The sequence below is a fragment of the Colossoma macropomum genome, unplaced genomic scaffold (genome assembly GCF_904425465.1).
Source record: "Colossoma macropomum unplaced genomic scaffold, Colossoma_macropomum, whole genome shotgun sequence".
Classification (NCBI taxonomy): domain Eukaryota; kingdom Metazoa; phylum Chordata; class Actinopteri; order Characiformes; family Serrasalmidae; genus Colossoma; species Colossoma macropomum.
Window position 1 is genome coordinate 31,187,391 of NW_023494792.1, and position 19,281 is coordinate 31,206,671.

Here is a 19,281-nt window from a genome sequence, read left to right on the forward strand (position 1 = left end):
CAAAGCTCTTCTAACACTATTTTAACAATAAATGGTCTTAAACGCTGGAGTTAATCTAGAACTGCTAATTCACTCTATAACTGTGAAGGTTGGTGCGCAAGACTGCTGGTCACCATAGCAGCACAGACAACAGTCTTGCCTAGCTAGTAGCTAACGAAACGGCAAAGGGAACGATTTAAGATGAACATCGATAATTTGGAGACAAATGGACTTATTTGCATTTATAAACACTCCAGCTGGTTTCCTGATAAGTTTAATCTGCAACAAGAAACTGTCAAACACTAAAAATCATGAAGCTGAAGTCACTTTCTTAATCGAAAAATAATGCTATTTAAGGTGGAATGGGAAAATTCGAACAAGAAGCTGTCAAATGTGAAGCTGACTTCAGCCTCATAAAAAATGTAATGTTGAGAGACAATGTACAAGAAACTACTCCAACTATGCCAGAGATGTGAGAAAAGCAGCCATAGCTGAGTTAAAGCTTAAAGCAGAGCAAAGTGAGTCTGCGTTTTTATTTATATTATATTTTTAGCTTATATTATACATTAGTTACACATTAGTCATATTACACTTATACTATCACATTCTCCCTCCTGATGTGCAAAATATGGCTACGACTGTGGAGAGTTTATTATCACCAGACTGGGTTTCATTGTGCGTATTCACTCTTCTGTCATTATGTTTTCTCTCTGCAGGGAGTTCCAGGAACACCGGGGTCTCCAGGACGGGAGGGCCCTCCAGGACCCAGGGTAACATTTCTGTTCCTGATTGAGTGATAGAGTCGTTTGCTTATTTGACCATTTGACCATTTGCAAGCCTACTACCTCACTTAGCAATGTCTGTCAAACTTTCTGCTCAGCACAGACCAGCTAGCACCATAGAGTCACCTGGTAGCATCCAAAGACTGTACGTTCAGATGAGCTAATGCTAAAGTTAAGATTAATGTTAATCCTAGAGTTAGTGCAGTGCAGTGTGATACACTGAGGAGTACTTATCATCTTGTTCACAAGGTCCTTCAGTAATCCTCAGCGTTAGCAATGCAAAGGATAGCATGCATGCAAGTGCACTAATACTGATTTTTGCACAGAATGGTTTATTTTTGGGATTTTTCCCCAATTTTCTCCTTAGCTTAGTCATGTCCAATTCCATCCATTAGTTAGGACTCCCTTAGTCACACGATACCACCAGTGCTAAGAGGGCGAAGGCCAACACAAGATTCCTCCAAGACATCATGATCATGATAGCATGTGTTTGAATTTAATGTTCCTCAGCAACACCATTTAACCACCTCTTAGTCTAATCATTCTGATTCATTTGCTGCCAGCGCTGTTCTCATTCCAGGTTTGTCCTGAGAAGTTTTGCTAAAGTTTCACCTTCGCTTGGCAGTGCTTAGAGACGGTTGCTAAGCAGTGATTGACTGAGAGTTGTGCCATTCAATAATTTAGAAATAGTCAGTAGCGTTAGCCTTGTGGTTTGGCCGCCAACAATTAGTGTGCTCTGCTCCACAGGGTTTGCTGGGCAAAGACGGACCCCAGGGCAGAGTGGGTCCCCCAGGAAGTATTGTGAGTACACACGCACACACAGTCAACTTTGTCCCCTCCTCCTTCTCCTCCTGTTGGCCTATTGATTGCCAGCTCAGCCTGGTTTCTTCCCAATTATTATCTCCACCTGCTTCATGGACTCATTTGTCATCGGTGTTGAATATCTGGTCATGATACAGCGTTACCATGACGTTATGGAGTATATGACCAGTAGGATATTATAGAAGAACAAGAGATATTAAAAAACATTTGATTAGTTGATTAATGGCAAAATGGTGCAACTGTAAACAATATTTATGAATATGAAAAAATTGCTGCTTCTGTACTTTTGGCCTGTAATGTGCGTATTATTGGAGTACCATGAAGTAGTTCTCAGGCTGCAACTTACTGATTTCTGTTCTTTCTTTCATCTGTGTCACTCATAGCTTTACTATTCGACCCATTGCTTGTCCAGGCTTGTCTAATCTCTTCAAAAGTAACCACTAACCATTCTTAATGTGGGCTATTCACATGGTCTTCTTCTGTATCATCCTGCAATCCTTTTTCTTTTATCCCGCACTCATCTCATAAATAAACACTGATTCAACTGCTCCTTGCTTTCTCAAGCTGGAAGGCAGTGGTATCTGCTATTACAGCAGCTCTCTGTTCTTTGTAGGGAGGTCCAGGGGCTCCTGGAGCACCAGGCCAGAATGGCCCTCCTGGACCCATCGGAGAGCAGGGACCTCCGGTAAGTCCACAGTAGAATATAAACTTCGACTGTTCGTGTGTGTGTCTGTGTGTGTGCACATTAACTATCGAACTTGGTAAAATAGCAGCCCTTAAACTGTGGGATGGCATAGTGGCCGTTGCCTGTATAACTGCTTAATCTGTAACGTTGAGGCAGGTTTTTATATTTTCTCTTTAAATAAAATCAGTTTGTGTCTAATACACAGCGTATGCACTTAGCCATGTTGCTCTGATGTATGCTAATACTTGAGCTTAGTGCCATGTTATGTCACATATCTTGTCATGGCTGAACAGAATAGGTGTTAAAGTCCCAGGGAACAGAGTAAAGTACTAAAATTATTTGTATGAAACTAAAAGTATTTTCATTTAAACATCTAGCAAGTTTGAAAACAAAGCCATGATAGAAATATAAGGGCAGGGGTCAGCAAATGTTGAGAATAGCCATTTTGTCCTTTCAACAAAAATCAAACCACCTTGGGAGCCACAACATTTTATGTCCATTTTACCATCTTTGCTGTAAATATGTCGCAGTATGTGTTAATGCACTAGTATAGGCTAAAAATGTAGTCTAAACGAAAATGCAGACTGACTTTGCTCTACTTTCAGATTTAGTTTAGCTGTAGCTGCTTTTCTTGCATCTGTAGAATAGTTTCTTTTAAAATGTCTCTCAACGTTCGACTTTTCACGAGGCTGAAGACGCTTCTCATTGTCCAGCTTCTTGTTTGAATTTTCCCGTCCCACTTTAAATGGTTCCTGAGGTCCCAGAACGTAGCTGTGGCACCATTTAAGGCGGAATGGGAAAATTCAGCTGAATTCAGCCTTGTGTCTTTTTAGTGTTTGACAGTTTCTGGTTACAGATTAAACGATGAATCAGGAAACCAGATGGAGTGCCTCTAATAGCAAATAAGTCAGTGTGTCTCTAAATCATGGACATTCGTCTTACATCTCTCTCTTTGTCTTTTCGTTAGCTACTAGCAATGCAAGATAATTGGCTGCGTTGCTGTGTGACCAGCAGTCTGCGTGCCGATCTTCAGGGTTAATATTTGGTGAATTAGCAGATTTAGGCTACATTAACTCCAGCATTTAGGACCATTTAGTGTTAAAATGTGTTAGAAGGATCAGCAGAGCTTTATTTTACTAAGTAAACGAGGATTATTGTATTTTTAAAAATCCAGTATTGCTGTGGAGATGCAATAGGGCAGTAAAAGTGCCGCATGTGGTTTCAGAGCCACAGGTTGCTGACCCATGCCATAGGGTAAGAAGTTGTGTTAAGGCTGTATGGTATGAGATAACCCATGTCCTTGAGATTGGTGAGGGTACTGTTTACATACGAGTGACCCAAGATTAGGACTGTCCAGTTCACATCAAGAGGAGAATCATGGCGAAGTACATCTGGTATTTATTGGGCATAGGACGTTATTCATAGGACATGCTTGGTATATTTATATTGTTCGCCCACAAGAGCAAGATTAACCTACTTAGAAAGAAAACACAGATTTAGGTTCCCTGGGGCTTTAAGAGTGCTGAAGCCAGCTGCAGTACGTCAGACGCACCTCTTGAGAAATGATAATTATACATTTTTGTAATTCCTATGGGGTGACAACTTGTAGGTGGCACCTGGCTGCTTTGGATTCACCAAGAGTGGCACCTCATTAAAAAAAGTTCTAGATTACTGTGTTAACATATCCAAACCAACCACTACTTTAAAACAAAATGATATCAACTATCCCATCACATATTCTATGAACTGTTATGGTTGAGAGATGAAAGTCAGAGCCTGAGGCTGTGTTACAGAAATGTTATCTGTTTTGTTACCATGACTGTTTTAATAAAACTACAGAATAAGGTCTCTAAGTTCATTATTTTATCCTAAATTGATAAAAAATCCTAATTAGGACACCATCTGTAAGTGTGTCTTAGCTTCTGTTTTAAGATGCTGTTTCTACACTCTCAGAAAAAAAAGGTAGTAAACTATCACTGGAGCAGTACTCCTCTTGTCACTGGGTTGGTACCCTCAAGGGTACATCTCAGTACCTTTGGTCAGGGAAGATAGTGGTACCATAATCCACTGAAATTATATTTTCTAAGCTGTATTGACTCCACACACCCCGTCTCGTCTCCAGGCTTTTTATTTTACTGTTCTGTTTTAAAACATTAGGTTATGAAAAGATACAAATACTAACTTTTCACATGGACAAACTTATTTAAGATACACAATTTGACCTTTAAACCACTGTTGTACCTTTGAGGGAACATTTACACTGTTTGTACCTTGAAGAATGAAAAATGTATCCTATTAAAAGGGACGCTTTGACAGGTAGAGCAAGTTCACTAGCCTTAAATAACATAATATTTCATTGCCTTTACTCCTATTGCAGAACATGTTAATGTTAAAAAACCTGTTGAATTTAACCTGTTAAAATATTGCAGTGATGGTGGTGAATAATGAGGGAACTGAGTTGAACACGCCTGTTTATTAGGGGAAATAGCTCGGTATGTGAGCAGACGAAAGCAGACTACTTGATCTTGGCACTGAAAAACGAAAACAGTATTCATAGTTTTTTTTTTTAACATACGCTGTTAGAAATAAAGGTTCTGTGCAGGTACATTTTTCGTTCATCAAGGTACAAACAGTGTAAGTGTTCCCTCAAAGGTACAACAGTGGTTTTAGGCTTTTCCAGGTGAAAAGTACATATTTGTACCTTTTCATAATCTAATGTTTTAAAACAGAGCAATAAAGTAAAAGCCTGGAGACGAGACGGGGTGTGTGGAGTCAGTACAACTGAGAAAATATAATTTCAGTAGATTTTGGTACAATTATGTTCCCTGACTAAAGGTACTGAGATGTACCCAGTGACAAGAGAGGCACTGCCCCAGTGACAGTATAGTACCTGTTTCTCAGAGAGCGTAGGTTGCTAAAACTTCCTCTTTATTGTACTTCATTTTGTTTTTCTATATTTTTATGGTAGCTGACTAGCTAACGCTGAAATTTACATTATTATAGTTGTGCTTGTTTCTCTGCTATGAACGTATCATCGAAATAATTCAAAATTAAGATATTACAGATTTTCTTCAGTAATATGAATTTGTGAAAAGCCTTGTCATAAACGTGTCAGATCTTAACTTAGGACTATAGGTAGGAAGTTTCTGTAATATGGCCCCAGGTGTCCCAGAACTTTCATAACACAATAAATCATACTTAACTGCTACAGTAAGAACCACTCTCTGCTTTACAGCTCTATCATATACTGATCTATATAGGTTTAGGAAACTTTGTGCCTCATTCGCCAAGATCTTCCTAAGTTATTTTTTAAATTCATTCTTCAGAAAGGTCCTAAGGAAAAGTCTATGACATGTTCTTAAACTGCAGAAGTGTCCACACCTTACAAACTCCATATAAGACAACACTGGTGAATATGAATTTTCTTAAAAACTGCATCAGTGGGTTTTGCAAAGTTTTAAGAAGTTTTTACTAGTTTGCGCTGTAAACTGCTATGTTCTTCCACAAACCGGTTGGACTGTATTGCCATTTAAACACCATAAAAGCACAGACTTTGTGTAGTGTAATGGTCCTCAGTCCCACTGCTGGAAACACCATGCACTGCACATGCTCTAATACACATCAGAGATCTGCAGAGGCATGAAATCGAGGCCTGAACCCGACTTGCAGCTGCTACTTTCAGACTCGACCATTCCCGACAGGTAGTTATACATATGAAAACCCATCCCCCCTCGCATTGCTGCGGAGCTACTACGTTAACGGTCAATGTATCGCTGTGCCAGTCTTCCTGCGTTCATTGCCCCAAATGCTATTGCAAGTTCTTTGTGACCAGAGTGCTCTTTCTCTGATAGACTGGCCAAAATAATGTTTCTGCAGTGAAGCCGTCGTTCTCATTTGGAATTTTAAACAGTTCTCGTCTAGCAAGCTTTCTCTTTATTCGTCCATGGCAAACAATTAGCAACACCATAAGCTAGTTCTAGACTATACAACAGAAAGAGTGCGTGCGAGAAAAGATTGTGTGAAAAAGTGTCAAATTGGCATATTTCTTCAAATAAAGACAAATCTCCAATATGAAAAAACCTTCATTACACTTTCAGAAATAAAGGTATGAAACTGTCACTGGGGCAGTACCCCTCTTGTCACTGGGTTAGTCAGGGAACATAATTGTACCATAATGCAATAAAATGATTTCTAAGTTGACTCCACACACCCCGTCTCGTCTTCAGGCTTTTTAATTTATTGTTCTGTTTTAAAACATTTGGTTATGAAAAGGTAGGAATATGTACTTTTCACCTGGAAAAACTTATTTAAGGTTCACAACTGGACTTTAAAACCACTGTTGTACCTCTGAGGGAACATTTACATTGTTTGTACCTCAATGAACAAAAAATGTACCTGCATAGACCCTTTATTTCTAATAGTGTAGAAAACATACTCAAGGCCGACCTGATCGAGATGTTGTAGGCCTGAAATTGGCCTAAATTCCAATTATTTTGCTCGGTTCCGTCAGGCTCGAATCAGGCAGCAGACCTCTAATACACACTAAAAGTGCAAGGATTTTTTATTAACAGGATTTTGTCTGTAACTCTAATTCACACACTAACTGATGTTTCAAATGGGTCTGTCTTAGGGCCCTGCAGGCTCCAAAGGGGAGAAAGGAGAACGGGTAAGTGTGCTCATCTTTCCTCTCATGCACATTATAAATTCTCTTTTCTGTGAACCTCTTTGACAAGCATTTACAGTTCATTGTGTTAACAGTACCACAGATTGAAAGGTTGATCTGCACAGAGACATGCAAAGCAGAGATGAGTCGTACATGACTCATCACAGCTGTATTCATTTGTCTCTGTACGCTTGTGTGTGTATGTGCGGCTGTGTGTGTGCTGACCTGTGCATGCTGCGGGTAAAGATGATTTCTGGCTTGACTCTAGAGCTCCATCATTATAGTGATTATTGTAGCATCCTGACTCATAGCCTGTATATGTGTTGTATACCAAAATCCAAGGCCAATCCCATTTCACCTCCTGCCCCTACCACCACTTAGCCCTTACCCCTCTGTTTTGCGTGTTCATGCCAAGGGGTAGGGTGTCCTGATTCTTGTTGAGATAGAGGGTTAGGGCGAAGTGTTAGGGCTACATGGCCATCCAAATAGAGCTGTTTTAGAGGCCCACTCCAAATGGAGTGTAATGAGAAAGAAAAACCAGGAAGATGGCTGCACAAGAGACCAAAGAACCCCACAAATGTGAATATTTCCTATACCCTGACCTTTGGATTGTCTTAGTTTAATGTCGTTTCAATGTATTTTGGTCCTTTTCTTCATAGCAAACATTAGAAAATCACTCATAGTATGCTAATGGCTCGGTAGCTAGCTAGCTAAACTTTCCGTTCTACCTTAAATAGTGAGCAGTACTGATGCCTCAGGCGCAAGAATGTAACTTCTGCTCCATTTAAGGTGGAACGGGAAAATTCAAATGAGTAGCTGGCGAATAGCCGATTTCAGCTTCATATCACTGAAGAATTAGGGGTGGGCGTATAATACCATATGATGCCCTAAATGTAACTAAAGCCCAGCAGCAAGGTTGTTGACCTGTACCCTTCTCTGCTATCACTGCAGACTGGCAGGGTCGCCTACAGCACCGCTAGTAGTCTTTTAATAAAGTAATGTTCTTTTTTATTTGAGTGTTCTTCCATTTGATACCCGAAAATTTCAACCACTACCGCTTGTAACTAATTTCCAAAGGGCAAGGGGCAAAAATAAGAAATGGGATTGGGCCCAATTCGTGTCAGTACAGTGGAGGATTGCACTATACGTCTGAGCTACACCTGTCAGAACATGTGTGTGTATGTTCTACAGGGGGATATACAGTCTACTTCCTCGGTCCAAGCCATCGCCAGACAAGTCTGTGAACAGCTCATACAGAGTGAGTCTACAGCACTGATGAGACGTATAGTTGGAATTAAATAGGAATCTTGAATTCTTTTGTCATTTTTCAGGTAAGTCTCTGACCGCAGAGATTGTTGGGACACAAGCAGGTGTTGAAAAAAAAATACAACTTCTAAGCAGCACTCTGAGTGGAAATATTTCACTTGAAATGATGGGAAAATTGTACACTGCAGGTTATTCTGTAGGCCATCTTGTTATATGTTAACGCACATGAGCCTGAAATCTAAAGATAAATCACTAAATCAATCGAACAGTCAGGTAGGTACAAATCACCTTGTATGCAAGCTGCAGCTGTGTAAAAAGCAGTGAATTTTAATGTAAGAAAAGTCCCTCTTTAGGATTTTTGAATACTTTTAGCTTAAAATGCAAATATCCAAGTAGCAAAAATGGTCAGTCTTCAATGCCATTATTTGGAGATTAGTGGAGGTTAATACTTAGTGGTCAGTACCCCAGTTCACATCTTTCCTCTGTTTCTATGTGTCATGAGTTTGGATTGAGGGAAAATGTGTGGGGGGCACCGAGGACCAGTTTTAACAAATCCATATAGATAAATATGGTTTTATTTAAATGTTTTATTTTTTGGTCATCATTGAAATTTGTATGAAATTGAACCCCTTCTTTTCTTTCTCTTACTTAGGTCACATGGCCCGCTATAACTCCATCCTGAATCATGTTCCGAGTCAGCCGGTGTCGATCCGCACAGTCGCTGGGCCTCCTGGAGAGCCAGGCCGTCAAGGTCCTCCGGGACAGCAGGGAGAACAGGGTCCTCCTGGCCGGCCAGGATTTCCTGGAACTAACGGAGAGAACGGTCAACCTGGATCCAGAGGTGCTGATTACAGAGGAGAACAGTAATGAATATTAGAAACCTTGTGTACAGATTTGAGTACAGATGAATATGTATGGATCAGAGGAGGGGGTGATCATTTTTACTGCAAGTTTTGGCTTAAACAATGTCGTTTTACTGTGAAATCCTGCTTTGTGTAAAACCCACCAGGAGTGCAAAGATTAGGGATTATCAAGCAGGACCTGGAGTGTAGATTAGAGATGAACTGTAGCGTGACAGAACTAGTCAGACACTTGTGGATAAAATCAACAAGTGAGGCTTTAGAAATCAGAGAAATTCACAGACATAGTCAAAAAGCAGACGATGGTCAGAACTCGGATAAGAAGAGTACAAAACCAGGTGAACATAAAGTACTAAATCCAGGCAAACGCAGTCCGAAGAGAAAAATACCTCCCAAGGAAACAAGTCACACCAACAGTTCACATAGGGCAAGACACAGGTGTGTCTTCAAAATTCAGGTGAGGCAGATCTGTGATAGGCTGATGACTGTGAGGTCTGAGTCACATGATCTCCCAGGGAGTTCTGGGAAATGGCATCAATGAGGCTGTGTTTTGAGGAGTTACAGACCTGGAAGGATGCGTGACATGAACATCTCGTTAATGTCATAAGAAAATCTTGTATCTCCCAAATGGAAGCTTTATAGGAAAAGTAAAAATGTATGAAAGAAGAGAAGAAAAGAAAGGTAACTACTCATTCTGTGGTTTTGAAATGAATAAGTTAAGAATTCACATCCTGAAATCTGATTGGTCAAATCTTGCCTATCATGGTCTGACTGTCAAATCATTTTTCCCCTCATTGATCCATCGTCTCATTTGCAACATTGGCTTCCGTTTTTTCCACACCAGACAAAAGAGCTGAGACACCCAATTACACAATCTGTCTTCTTGACTTGGCATAAGAATGTATTTTCTGATGGAATGTGTTTCATCCTTTTTCTCACTTGTTACTTGAAAAGTCTGCATTATGGTGAGTGAGCGGGCGGGCGGGAGTGAGGGAGCAGCAGTGAGGCTGCTGTCAGGCACACAGTGAAATGTTGAGCTAGGTGAGCTGAATAGATGAGCCACATTTTGTGATAAACTATGCAGCCTTTCAAGCTGAGATGCTGCTCCGATGGTCCCACAAAACTGGATGATGCAATTTAGTCTATTATGCTGATTTATTCACGCACACTAAAGAGACTGATGAAAAGCATGAGTTATGATCACATTTTTAGTCGCAGTATTATTAACAGGTTGATATTTAATTCAGTTGATAGTCATGATTTATTGGGAGAAACCAAGCAATTCTCTGTAAAATCAGACATTCAACACCCCACATAGCCAGAACAGAATGATCTTTGTTTAAACAGCATTGTGTGATGACGCAATTATGAGACTGGCAATCGAATCAGGCTCCAGAGCTGCATGCGGCTCTTTTACTGCCCTGTTTCGGCCGCACAGCAGAATTAGATTTGTAGGTAAAAATAAAATAATCCTCCTTTGCAGTGAAGTAAAGCTCTGCTGTTCGTTCTAACACAGTTTTAACAATAAATGATCTTAAGCGCTGGAGTTAATGTAGAACTGCTAATTCACCCTTTAACCCTGAAGGTTGGCATGCAGACTGCTGGTCACCATAGCAACGCAGACAACAGTCTCGCCTAGCTAGTAGCTAACGAAAAAGAAAAGAGAAAGATTAAAGATGAACATTGATACTTTGGAGACGAATAGACATATTTGCATTTAAAAGCACTTTCTTGTTTGAATTTTCCCATTCCATCTTAAATGGTGCAGCAGTTACATTCTGGTGCCTCAGGCACCATTTAAGGTGGAACAGGAATATTCAAACAAAAATTGTGTGGATGAGAAGCGACTTCAGCCTCGTAAAAAATTAGAACGTTGAGAGACATTTTACAAGAAGCTTTTCTACTTTTGTGGAAAAATTTCCTGTCAGAGATGTGAGAAAAGCGGCATTAGCTGAGCTAAAGCTTAAAGCAGAGCAAAGTCAGTCTGCGTTTTTGTTTATATTAAATTGTTTAGACCTATACTAGCACATCAGCACATACTGAGACATATTTACAGCCAAGATAGTAAAATGAACATAAAATGTGGCTCCCAAGCTGGTTAGATTTTTGTTAAAAGGACAAAATGGCTATTCTGGTTGTCGACCCCTGGGCTAGACACACAGTCATATGCAAAAGTTTGGGCACCCCTGACATGTTTGTGTTGATTTTCAGGTTAAAATAAGTGAACACCTCCTCTACACACTGACATTTTAATGGACTTGCTGTTTATTTGCTGAATTTAATGTATTGGGGAAAAATAAAAATGTAAAATGTGGCCTGTGCAAAAGTTATGGCATATTCTATATTTTATGTTTTAGTGTTTTTCCAATATTTTAAACTAATAGAAATGGTGCACTTCACTTTACAGAAAAAATCTGTACTGAAGTTCCCTGTAGAGGATGTGCCAACTTTTACTCAGAAAATAAACAAAACATATAATATGATATGGGGTGTTCAAACTTTCGCAGACGACTGTGCATTTGTTCAGACAGTATGTCAAAAACAGGCGAACCATGCAGCGGTTCAGTCCCCGTTTTCTTTCATCAGTGCCAGACAACTCAAATAAGTATGAAAATATTCTATATGGTATTTCCCTTTAAGGCTGTTGTGAAAAAGTCAGTATCTGTCAAACCTGGAGTGAGACGTGTGTTAAAGGAATGTGCCCTGCGTTCCACTGCCGAATGTGAGTGAAGGCTGGTAATGGATGTATCTGTATGTGTGTCTCTGTGTGTGTAATCAGGTTCTCCAGGTGAAAAAGGAGAGAAGGGAAGCCCAGGTGTGGGTGTCCAGGGCCCCAGAGGACCTCAGGGACCTCCAGGTAAACAACCGCACACACACAATGAGGCATTAGGCAAACTACAGGCATAAGAGAAGATAAGGAGAGAGATATGCTTTTGGAGCTTTGTGGATGAGAAGGGAATGTGTTTGACTGTGCTGTAGAATAATGATGAAACACTGCAGGAAGACTCGGGTTCCTATGCCACAGTACAGCTCATTCCAAAACTAGTACAATCCCGGTAGAAGTGCACGAGCTCTCAGCTTTACACTCTGCACAGTGCACTCTTCATTCATTCATTCATGCAGTCTGCTTTGCAGCTCTGATACATGCACAGACTTAGAGCAGTGTAGTAACTAGACCCACTTATTCAGTTACATACTAAAAATGTGATTTTTTTAAATCATAATAGTTTTATTTCTACTTTCTACTCAGTTACCTTTATACTCCTCAGTCTGAATGTCCAGTATACTGGCTGTTTTTTTCCCTAGATATTCTAGTTTTATAGCAGCAATTATGTGACCTCACTTTTACGTGTTTCTACAGAACTCAGTCCTTCTGTTGGTTGGTCTTTTATCAGAATGTTTACTTTTTTAGTCTTGTCATGAACAAAAAACAAATATGGCATCTGGTGAGATAGACACGCACCTCCTTCAAGACCAAATGAAACACTGTTTCTGAGTTGTCCTTTATTTATTTCAGAATTTTTTTTTTTGTCCTTCTAGAAGGTCCCTCGTGTGAAAGGTAAAAAAAGGAAATAGAATATATGTATTTCTACAGACACAAATTCTGAGATAGATTTTAATGTCCAGCAATCTGGACATTTGGACTAGTAAACTGTATTGTGTAGTAAATTATGCTTTGATTGATATAATAGAGTCACGCATTACAAAACACAGGCATTTAAGATTTTTACAGGGCCCCACTGATGACGTCCTGTATAAAGAAAAATAATGCAGCTTAGGAACTTAGGGAACGAGAGAATAAAGCTGTGCTAAACCACATTCTGCATGTATTACAACAGCACGGCTCCGGGTGCTAAACTGGCCTACCTGCAGTTCAGATTGTCACCCACTGACAACATTTTGCACAATATGAAATGAAAAATACAACAAATGAACTGAACTGTTGAGTAGCTGAAATCTTATATCAAACAAGAACAGGAAAACATTTCACTTTCAAAACTACAGCAGTCGGTCTCCTCATTTCTCAAACGCTTGCAGTGTTGTTGGCATCAAATTTAAAATGGGAATATATTTTTCAAAAAAAACAATCAAATTTCTCAGTTTCAACATTTGATATGTTGTCTTTGTACTATTTTCAATCAAATATAGGGGTTTAAATGATTTGCACATCATTGCATTTTGTTTTTTATTTACATTTTTGCACAGCATCCCAACTTTTTTGGAAATGAGGTTGTATTATTATGTCAGTTATTATAAATTGTTTCAGCCTGTCTTCAAGCCCTGTGCCTCCATCTAGACACTATGATTGCTGCTATTGAGAAAGTCTCTCAACGATACACATTTCAGACATTACTGCAAATTTACCTCTAGTTTTAAGAGCCAGAGAAAATTTCACACAAAACTGGCTGTAGTTTCAGCTCAGCCTTTCATAAACTGAGTGGAATATGTAGTTACAGAATCTCCACCAATTTTTTATCCATCCTCCCATATTCTGCATGAACCTGCCAGAAATTAGAGAGCACTTTGTTTGTGTCTCTCTCTATAAAGTGCATAAACTGTGCATAAAAAAAGTGCATAAAGTGCATAAACTGTGCATTTAGGCCAGTTTCATACATAACACCTGAGCACTGGAGTGTGTTCTGTCTGTGCCTGAAACAAGCACAAAAGTCTTAGTACATGTGGCCCAGAGAGACTATAAATACATATAAGAAGCTGAGCACAGGTAACATTTTTATCTGTCCTTATTATTTAGCAACAAGCTCATGCTGGGAATTAAAGAGTTTTTAAATCTGTTACGGCACATCTGTGACAAGAGCGAGAGGGTAGACGGTGAAATTTTACATCTAAAGGAAGATAATAAAAGAATAGGATGTGCCTCTAAAACAGGCGTGTGCAGGATTTGCAGGTCTGGTCACCTGACTGGTTTTGGCAACACTATTAAGAAGATTCCTGATGACTACAATACATAAAGGTCAGAAGTGATTAAATAAAAGACTTGTGAAAAAAAGGGAGCTGCCTTTCTTTGAACCTGAATTCTTTCACCCGTAAGTTGTCTAAGCTGAATGCAGGGCATCATGGGTATTGTAGTGGCCTGAGGAGACGCTGCACAGGCCAAAACAGAAGCAGCGTTTGAGGACAGTCACAGGAAATGAAGAGGCCTCGGTGAGGTCTGTGAACCATGTGTGCATGTGTTATGTGTTTGTGTTTGTGTGTGTGCACTCTCAGGGCCACCTGGTGAGGGAAGGGCTGGTGGTCCAGGCCCCGCTGGTCGCCCTGGTAACTCCGGAACTCCAGGCAGGCCGGGCATGCCTGGGCCAGTAGGACCCGCCGGACCTCCGGGCTACTGCGATCCAAATGCTTGCGGATACAACGTTGGAGGTGAGTCTCTCTCTCTTTATCTCTTTCTCTCTCTCTCACACACACATAAACACACACACACACACACACACACACGCACACACACAGTACTGGACAAAGCCTTACAACATCTGAGAAATGTAATTTAAAGCTGTATATCTGGGCAGTAAGTGTTTATTTGTTTGGAAAGACAACAACATTAGAATAAATACAAATAAACATTACTATAATGTGACTGGATATGTCACTGTTACCTTAACCATCTCTAAATTTACTCTTACTCTGCCGATTATTTTAAATTCTATTAAGATTATAAGATGATAAGATTAAATAAGATTATATTCAATTATTTAAATCATCTCAAGATATCAGGAACTTTTTGAGAACAACTTTTTACTGTATTTATGTTCATTTGTCACAAAACACTTTATTCTCAGATAAATAGTTTTCAGCAGATTTCTTGGCTGGTCTAACGGACAGTACAGTGCTGCACACACACACACACACACACACACACACACACACACACACACACACACACGTAATTAAAACAGTAATTTAGCACTACACATAACTGATAAATAGGTCAGTCTATTAAACATTCTTTAAATCCTTTCAGAAGTGAATGGACAATGCGCTATGACACTAGCTATTCATGCCTCAGTGCATGGACCTCACTATATCAACACATCAAACCACAATTTTGATGTTCTGATTGTTTTTCTTGCACGTAGTTTTACCTCAAAATTTCCCAAAATCAGGAACTCTGTTCTGATTCTGTTATGAGTGACCCCAGCGTGTGGAGGCCAGGGTCACTCATGACACAAAGCTTTAGCAGTTCTACTGGTTTTGTAGTCCATTAGTTTTAGTGCATGGTGAATTTCAGCTTTTTTTTAAACTGAACACTAAGGCCAGTGATACACAGAGAGCTTTTTATGGCTGCATAAAAGGGCAGTTTGCAAGAGGAATAGGAACAGTCAAATGGATGCAGTGAGGGTCAGTGATTAGCTGCATCTACATTGATTGTAAAAAAATAAAACATCAGTGTAGGTTTTTATTGTCATTAAGTCTGCTTAAGGATGTTTTCGGGACCAAAAAGGTGCAAAAATAGTCAAATATACAAAATCACATAAGTGTCAGACGTTCATTTTAGCCATAAACATTGTGTTTAATGCAGAAACCTTTAGCCAATGATGTTTCAGATGTTGCCCAACCCCATAGATAAATGATTAAACATGCTATAATCAAAAAAGCAGGAAAGGTGATAAGTTGAAAAAATAAAAATAGCCAGTAAATGATTAATTAATTAATTAATTAATAAACATGTATTAAATGTTTGGAGATTTTAATAATTCATTAAAAGCTTTCTTTTGTTCTTAACTTTATAATTTCCTATATTATGTCATAGCAGTTTATTGCTAGCGGGGATTTGTTGTTTTTGGGATCCCATAAAAAGATTGCACACTTTTCACTGACACTCTGCAAATAATGGTGTCTTGTCAAGTAAAATGATCTCAAATCTAGGCAAAAAAATCTAATATTTCCCCTGGTGAGATTGTTGTAAGCTTAATTTAAGATTGTTTAACTCATTTCTAGGCATTTTTACTTGTTCTAAGTCATTTTACTAAGTAAAATTATCTTACAATATTGGCAGATGATTGTGCTTGTTTTAAGAAATGTGCTTTAAAACCAGCAAAATGATCTTCCAGTACAGTGAGATAATTTTACTTAATAAAATGACCTAAAACAAGTAATAAAATAAGCTCTTATAATAAGTGCACAGCCATCTCAAAATGGGAAATGTTACATATATCCACTATATTTAAGATCATTTAACTTGACAAAATACAATTTTTGCAGTACAGTAATGGTTACAGATTCAGGTTTTTCAGATTTAGGTTTTGTGTGTCATTATTTTAAATTATTTCTCACTGAAAAGGGAACCTAATCGTTATATAGTCAATTAACTGAAAAAAAACACTCTTGATAAATTAACCTGTTATAGCAATAAGCGTTACTTTCAGCTGTAATTCGTAGTGCTCCCCACTTTAGCATTGATATAGTGGACAATGAGGAATGAATTTAAGGATAGAATTCAGCTGTTACTGATCAAATTTTCAGCCCATGCTACGTCAAAAAGATCACTGGTATCATGGCCTTGCTGTGTGGATCTTCTGGTGTCACATAAGATCCAAACAGTGTGTGTGTGTGTGTTTATGTGTGTAGTTGAGTATTAAAGCTATGCTGAATCCCTCTGTGTACTCTCCACCCAAGCATTCCATAAGCACAGTGCTTATGTCAACACTGCCAGTGTACTGTTGGGTTCATCATCTGTGATGATAGTGTGTTGAATGCATGGTACTTAATGTCAGCTGTTGACTCAAGAGTTCATGCCAAGCATATAAGTTGTGCATTGCTTATGTGCAGATTTCTGAATGTGTGTGTTTGTTTGTCCTGTATGGTTGGATGTCTTTATCGCTTGATTGATAAAGAAGCATCATCACTGTCATCATCATCATCAGTGATTCAATCAAAGCCAAGCATGAAACGATCACTGTCCGTCTTACTGACCTCTCTTGCTTTTTTCTGTGTCTGTCTGTGTCTCTCTCTCTCTCTCTTTCTAGTTGACGACCAGATACAGTTTGTGAATGAGTACTGAGCTGCAGGCTCCATTCACACACTCTGTGTAGTTTGTTGATGCAGATGCCTGGAGTCTTTTCTTAACACACTCACATGCACCCACCTACTCACACACACACAGCCTTTGAAGCGCTTGCTCTGCCTTGGACGCAAACACAGGCTCACTTGTACACCCTTGGGTCATAATAGTGAAAAGTGCTTTATTTGCATTGTTGCTTACTAGCTACATGTAGCTAATGTAATGATGGGGGGCATGCAGTACTGTACAAAAGTGAGAGACCACCCTTTATTTATTTAATCACCAGTCAAAGTGTCCATTGTGTACAAGTTATTCATTTTTAGGAGGTATTTCTGGGGCGGCACAGTGGCACAGTGGGTTGTGCTGGGTTCGATTCCCCGACCGGGCAACCTGGGTCCATTCTGTGTGGAGTTTGCCAGTTCTCCCCATGACTTCCTTCCACAGTCCAGGTGTGAATGTGTGTGATTGTATGTGTCTGTGTGTCTATGCTGTGGTGGACTGGCGACCTGTCCAGGGCGTTTCCTGCCTTCCACCCGATGGCCGCTAGGATAGACTGCACCTCCACGACAGAAGGTTAAGCGGCATAGAAGCTCTTACTGAGAAAGGAAAATAGACTAAAAAGGATAAATTGAACAAAGAAGCTGCTGGTGTTCTCAGAACAATGGACTGGCCACCCCAGAGTCAACATCACTGAGTGCGTTTGGTATCTCTTGGATGGTAAGAAGCAGAAAATGCAACCAACTTCTAAGACTGAACTTTGGAGGTGTGGAAAAAATATCCCTTCAGATTTCTTTGAAAAACTGAAAGTGAGCCTCCTGGAAACTGTAGTAAAAGCAAAGGGTGGACACACTGAATACTGAAAAATATGATGTTGTATTGGTAGTTTATAAATATGTGATATATTGATAGTATATATCAAATCTGGAGTTATATTGACACAGGTGATGAGCCATTAAATACAAAATAGCTTGTTTTTAAGCTTTCTGATGGCTGTTTGGGTATAAATGAAACAAATGAAGGGTGGTCTCTCACTTATGCACAGCATTGTGTGCGCTGGTGTTCATAATTGAGCTGTTCTGGCTTACACACTTTCACACACTCGCACACACATCACTCACACACTCTAACTCTACTTCCTGCTTGCTGCTGCGGGTGCAATGATGTCATCAGTGACTATGTGCTTATGTCCTGTCCTTCCACTATGTGCTGTGTGTTTGTGTGTGTGTGTGTGTGCGTGCGCATCCGTGCTCGTCCGTGCCGCTTGGTGGTGGTCAGAGAGGGAAATTGACCCTGAAGTGACTGACAGCGATATTCCCGTAGTCCAACTGCCGCCAAACTCGTACCCACCTTACAACCCAGAGGAAGAAGGTGAGGAGGACCCTTACGGCAGTTACGGGACGTACCCCTCCTACTACCAGCCCAACTACCCCCAGCCCCGCCCCGTTGAGCCAGACGACCCGGTCATAGCAGAGGAGATGGAGGAGCTGCGGTCGCCAGGGATACAGCGGCGAACTCGCAGCGTAGCAGAACGGAGGAGGGTCAAAAAGGAGACTCAGGAATGACCCCTATTATCTAACAACCTCCTGTTAACACCTGTTAACCCTTAAAGGGGGATTCCACCAATTTTTTTGAAAAAGTCCTGCATAATTTTTTCACTGAGATGAAAAGAAAGTCAGAGTGATTTGATGTGGAATGATTCACAGACAAACTCTTTACAGTGGTGGTGATAGGAACCAGAGGTCTCAGTGTCTACAGCACAAATATAGCCTATTTATTTACTATTCAATATGACCAGTGAACTTACACATTTCCTGAGATTTTGTTTGTAATGTTGATGATGGTACAGTAGTGGCAAATCTAAAAAATAAGTTTTCTTTGGGAACAATTTTGGCCTACAACATATCGATATCAACATATATATATATATATATGTATATATATATATATGTATATATATATCGCTGCTGTCGAAACAAAACCTTGTACATCAAAATGATACAGGAGAAGTTAAAAACATACCTTACTTTTTATGTAAGTCAATGGAACCAGACTTTTTTCTAAGCTGTTTTGGACCATTTCTTTTGGTCCATTCATCATGAAATTTACACACAATGTACAGAGCAACAGGCATTTTCAAGTTATGTCAAAAACTGAAAAATGACAAAAACGGACATAGAGGTTTTGTTCCGACATCAGCGATTTATAAC

At 39.7% G+C, this 19,281-nt stretch overlaps 1 protein-coding gene across 4 annotated transcripts in view; it reads left to right on the top strand.

The window, feature by feature from the left end:
- Positions 1–18,836, top strand: part of LOC118812119 (collagen alpha-1(XIV) chain) — a 122,212-nt gene extending 103,376 nt beyond the window's left edge. For 3 of the 4 annotated variants that reach the window (XM_036576855.1, XM_036576858.1, XM_036576859.1), the window contains 9 exons: positions 696–749; positions 1,509–1,562; positions 2,197–2,268; positions 6,899–6,934; positions 8,123–8,189; positions 8,850–9,038; positions 11,837–11,914; positions 14,284–14,436; positions 18,350–18,836. In XM_036576855.1, the coding sequence (XP_036432748.1) occupies positions 696–749; positions 1,509–1,562; positions 2,197–2,268; positions 6,899–6,934; positions 8,123–8,189; positions 8,850–9,038; positions 11,837–11,914; positions 14,284–14,436; positions 18,350–18,636 (990 nt within the window). In that variant the 3' untranslated portion in view covers positions 18,637–18,836. Of the gene's footprint in view, positions 1–695; positions 750–1,508; positions 1,563–2,196; positions 2,269–6,898; positions 6,935–8,122; positions 8,190–8,849; positions 9,039–11,836; positions 11,915–14,283; positions 14,437–17,039 lie in introns of all 4 variants that reach the window. The other variant, XM_036576857.1, reaches the window with a different exon arrangement.
- Positions 18,837–19,281: the final 445 nt, after the last annotated feature.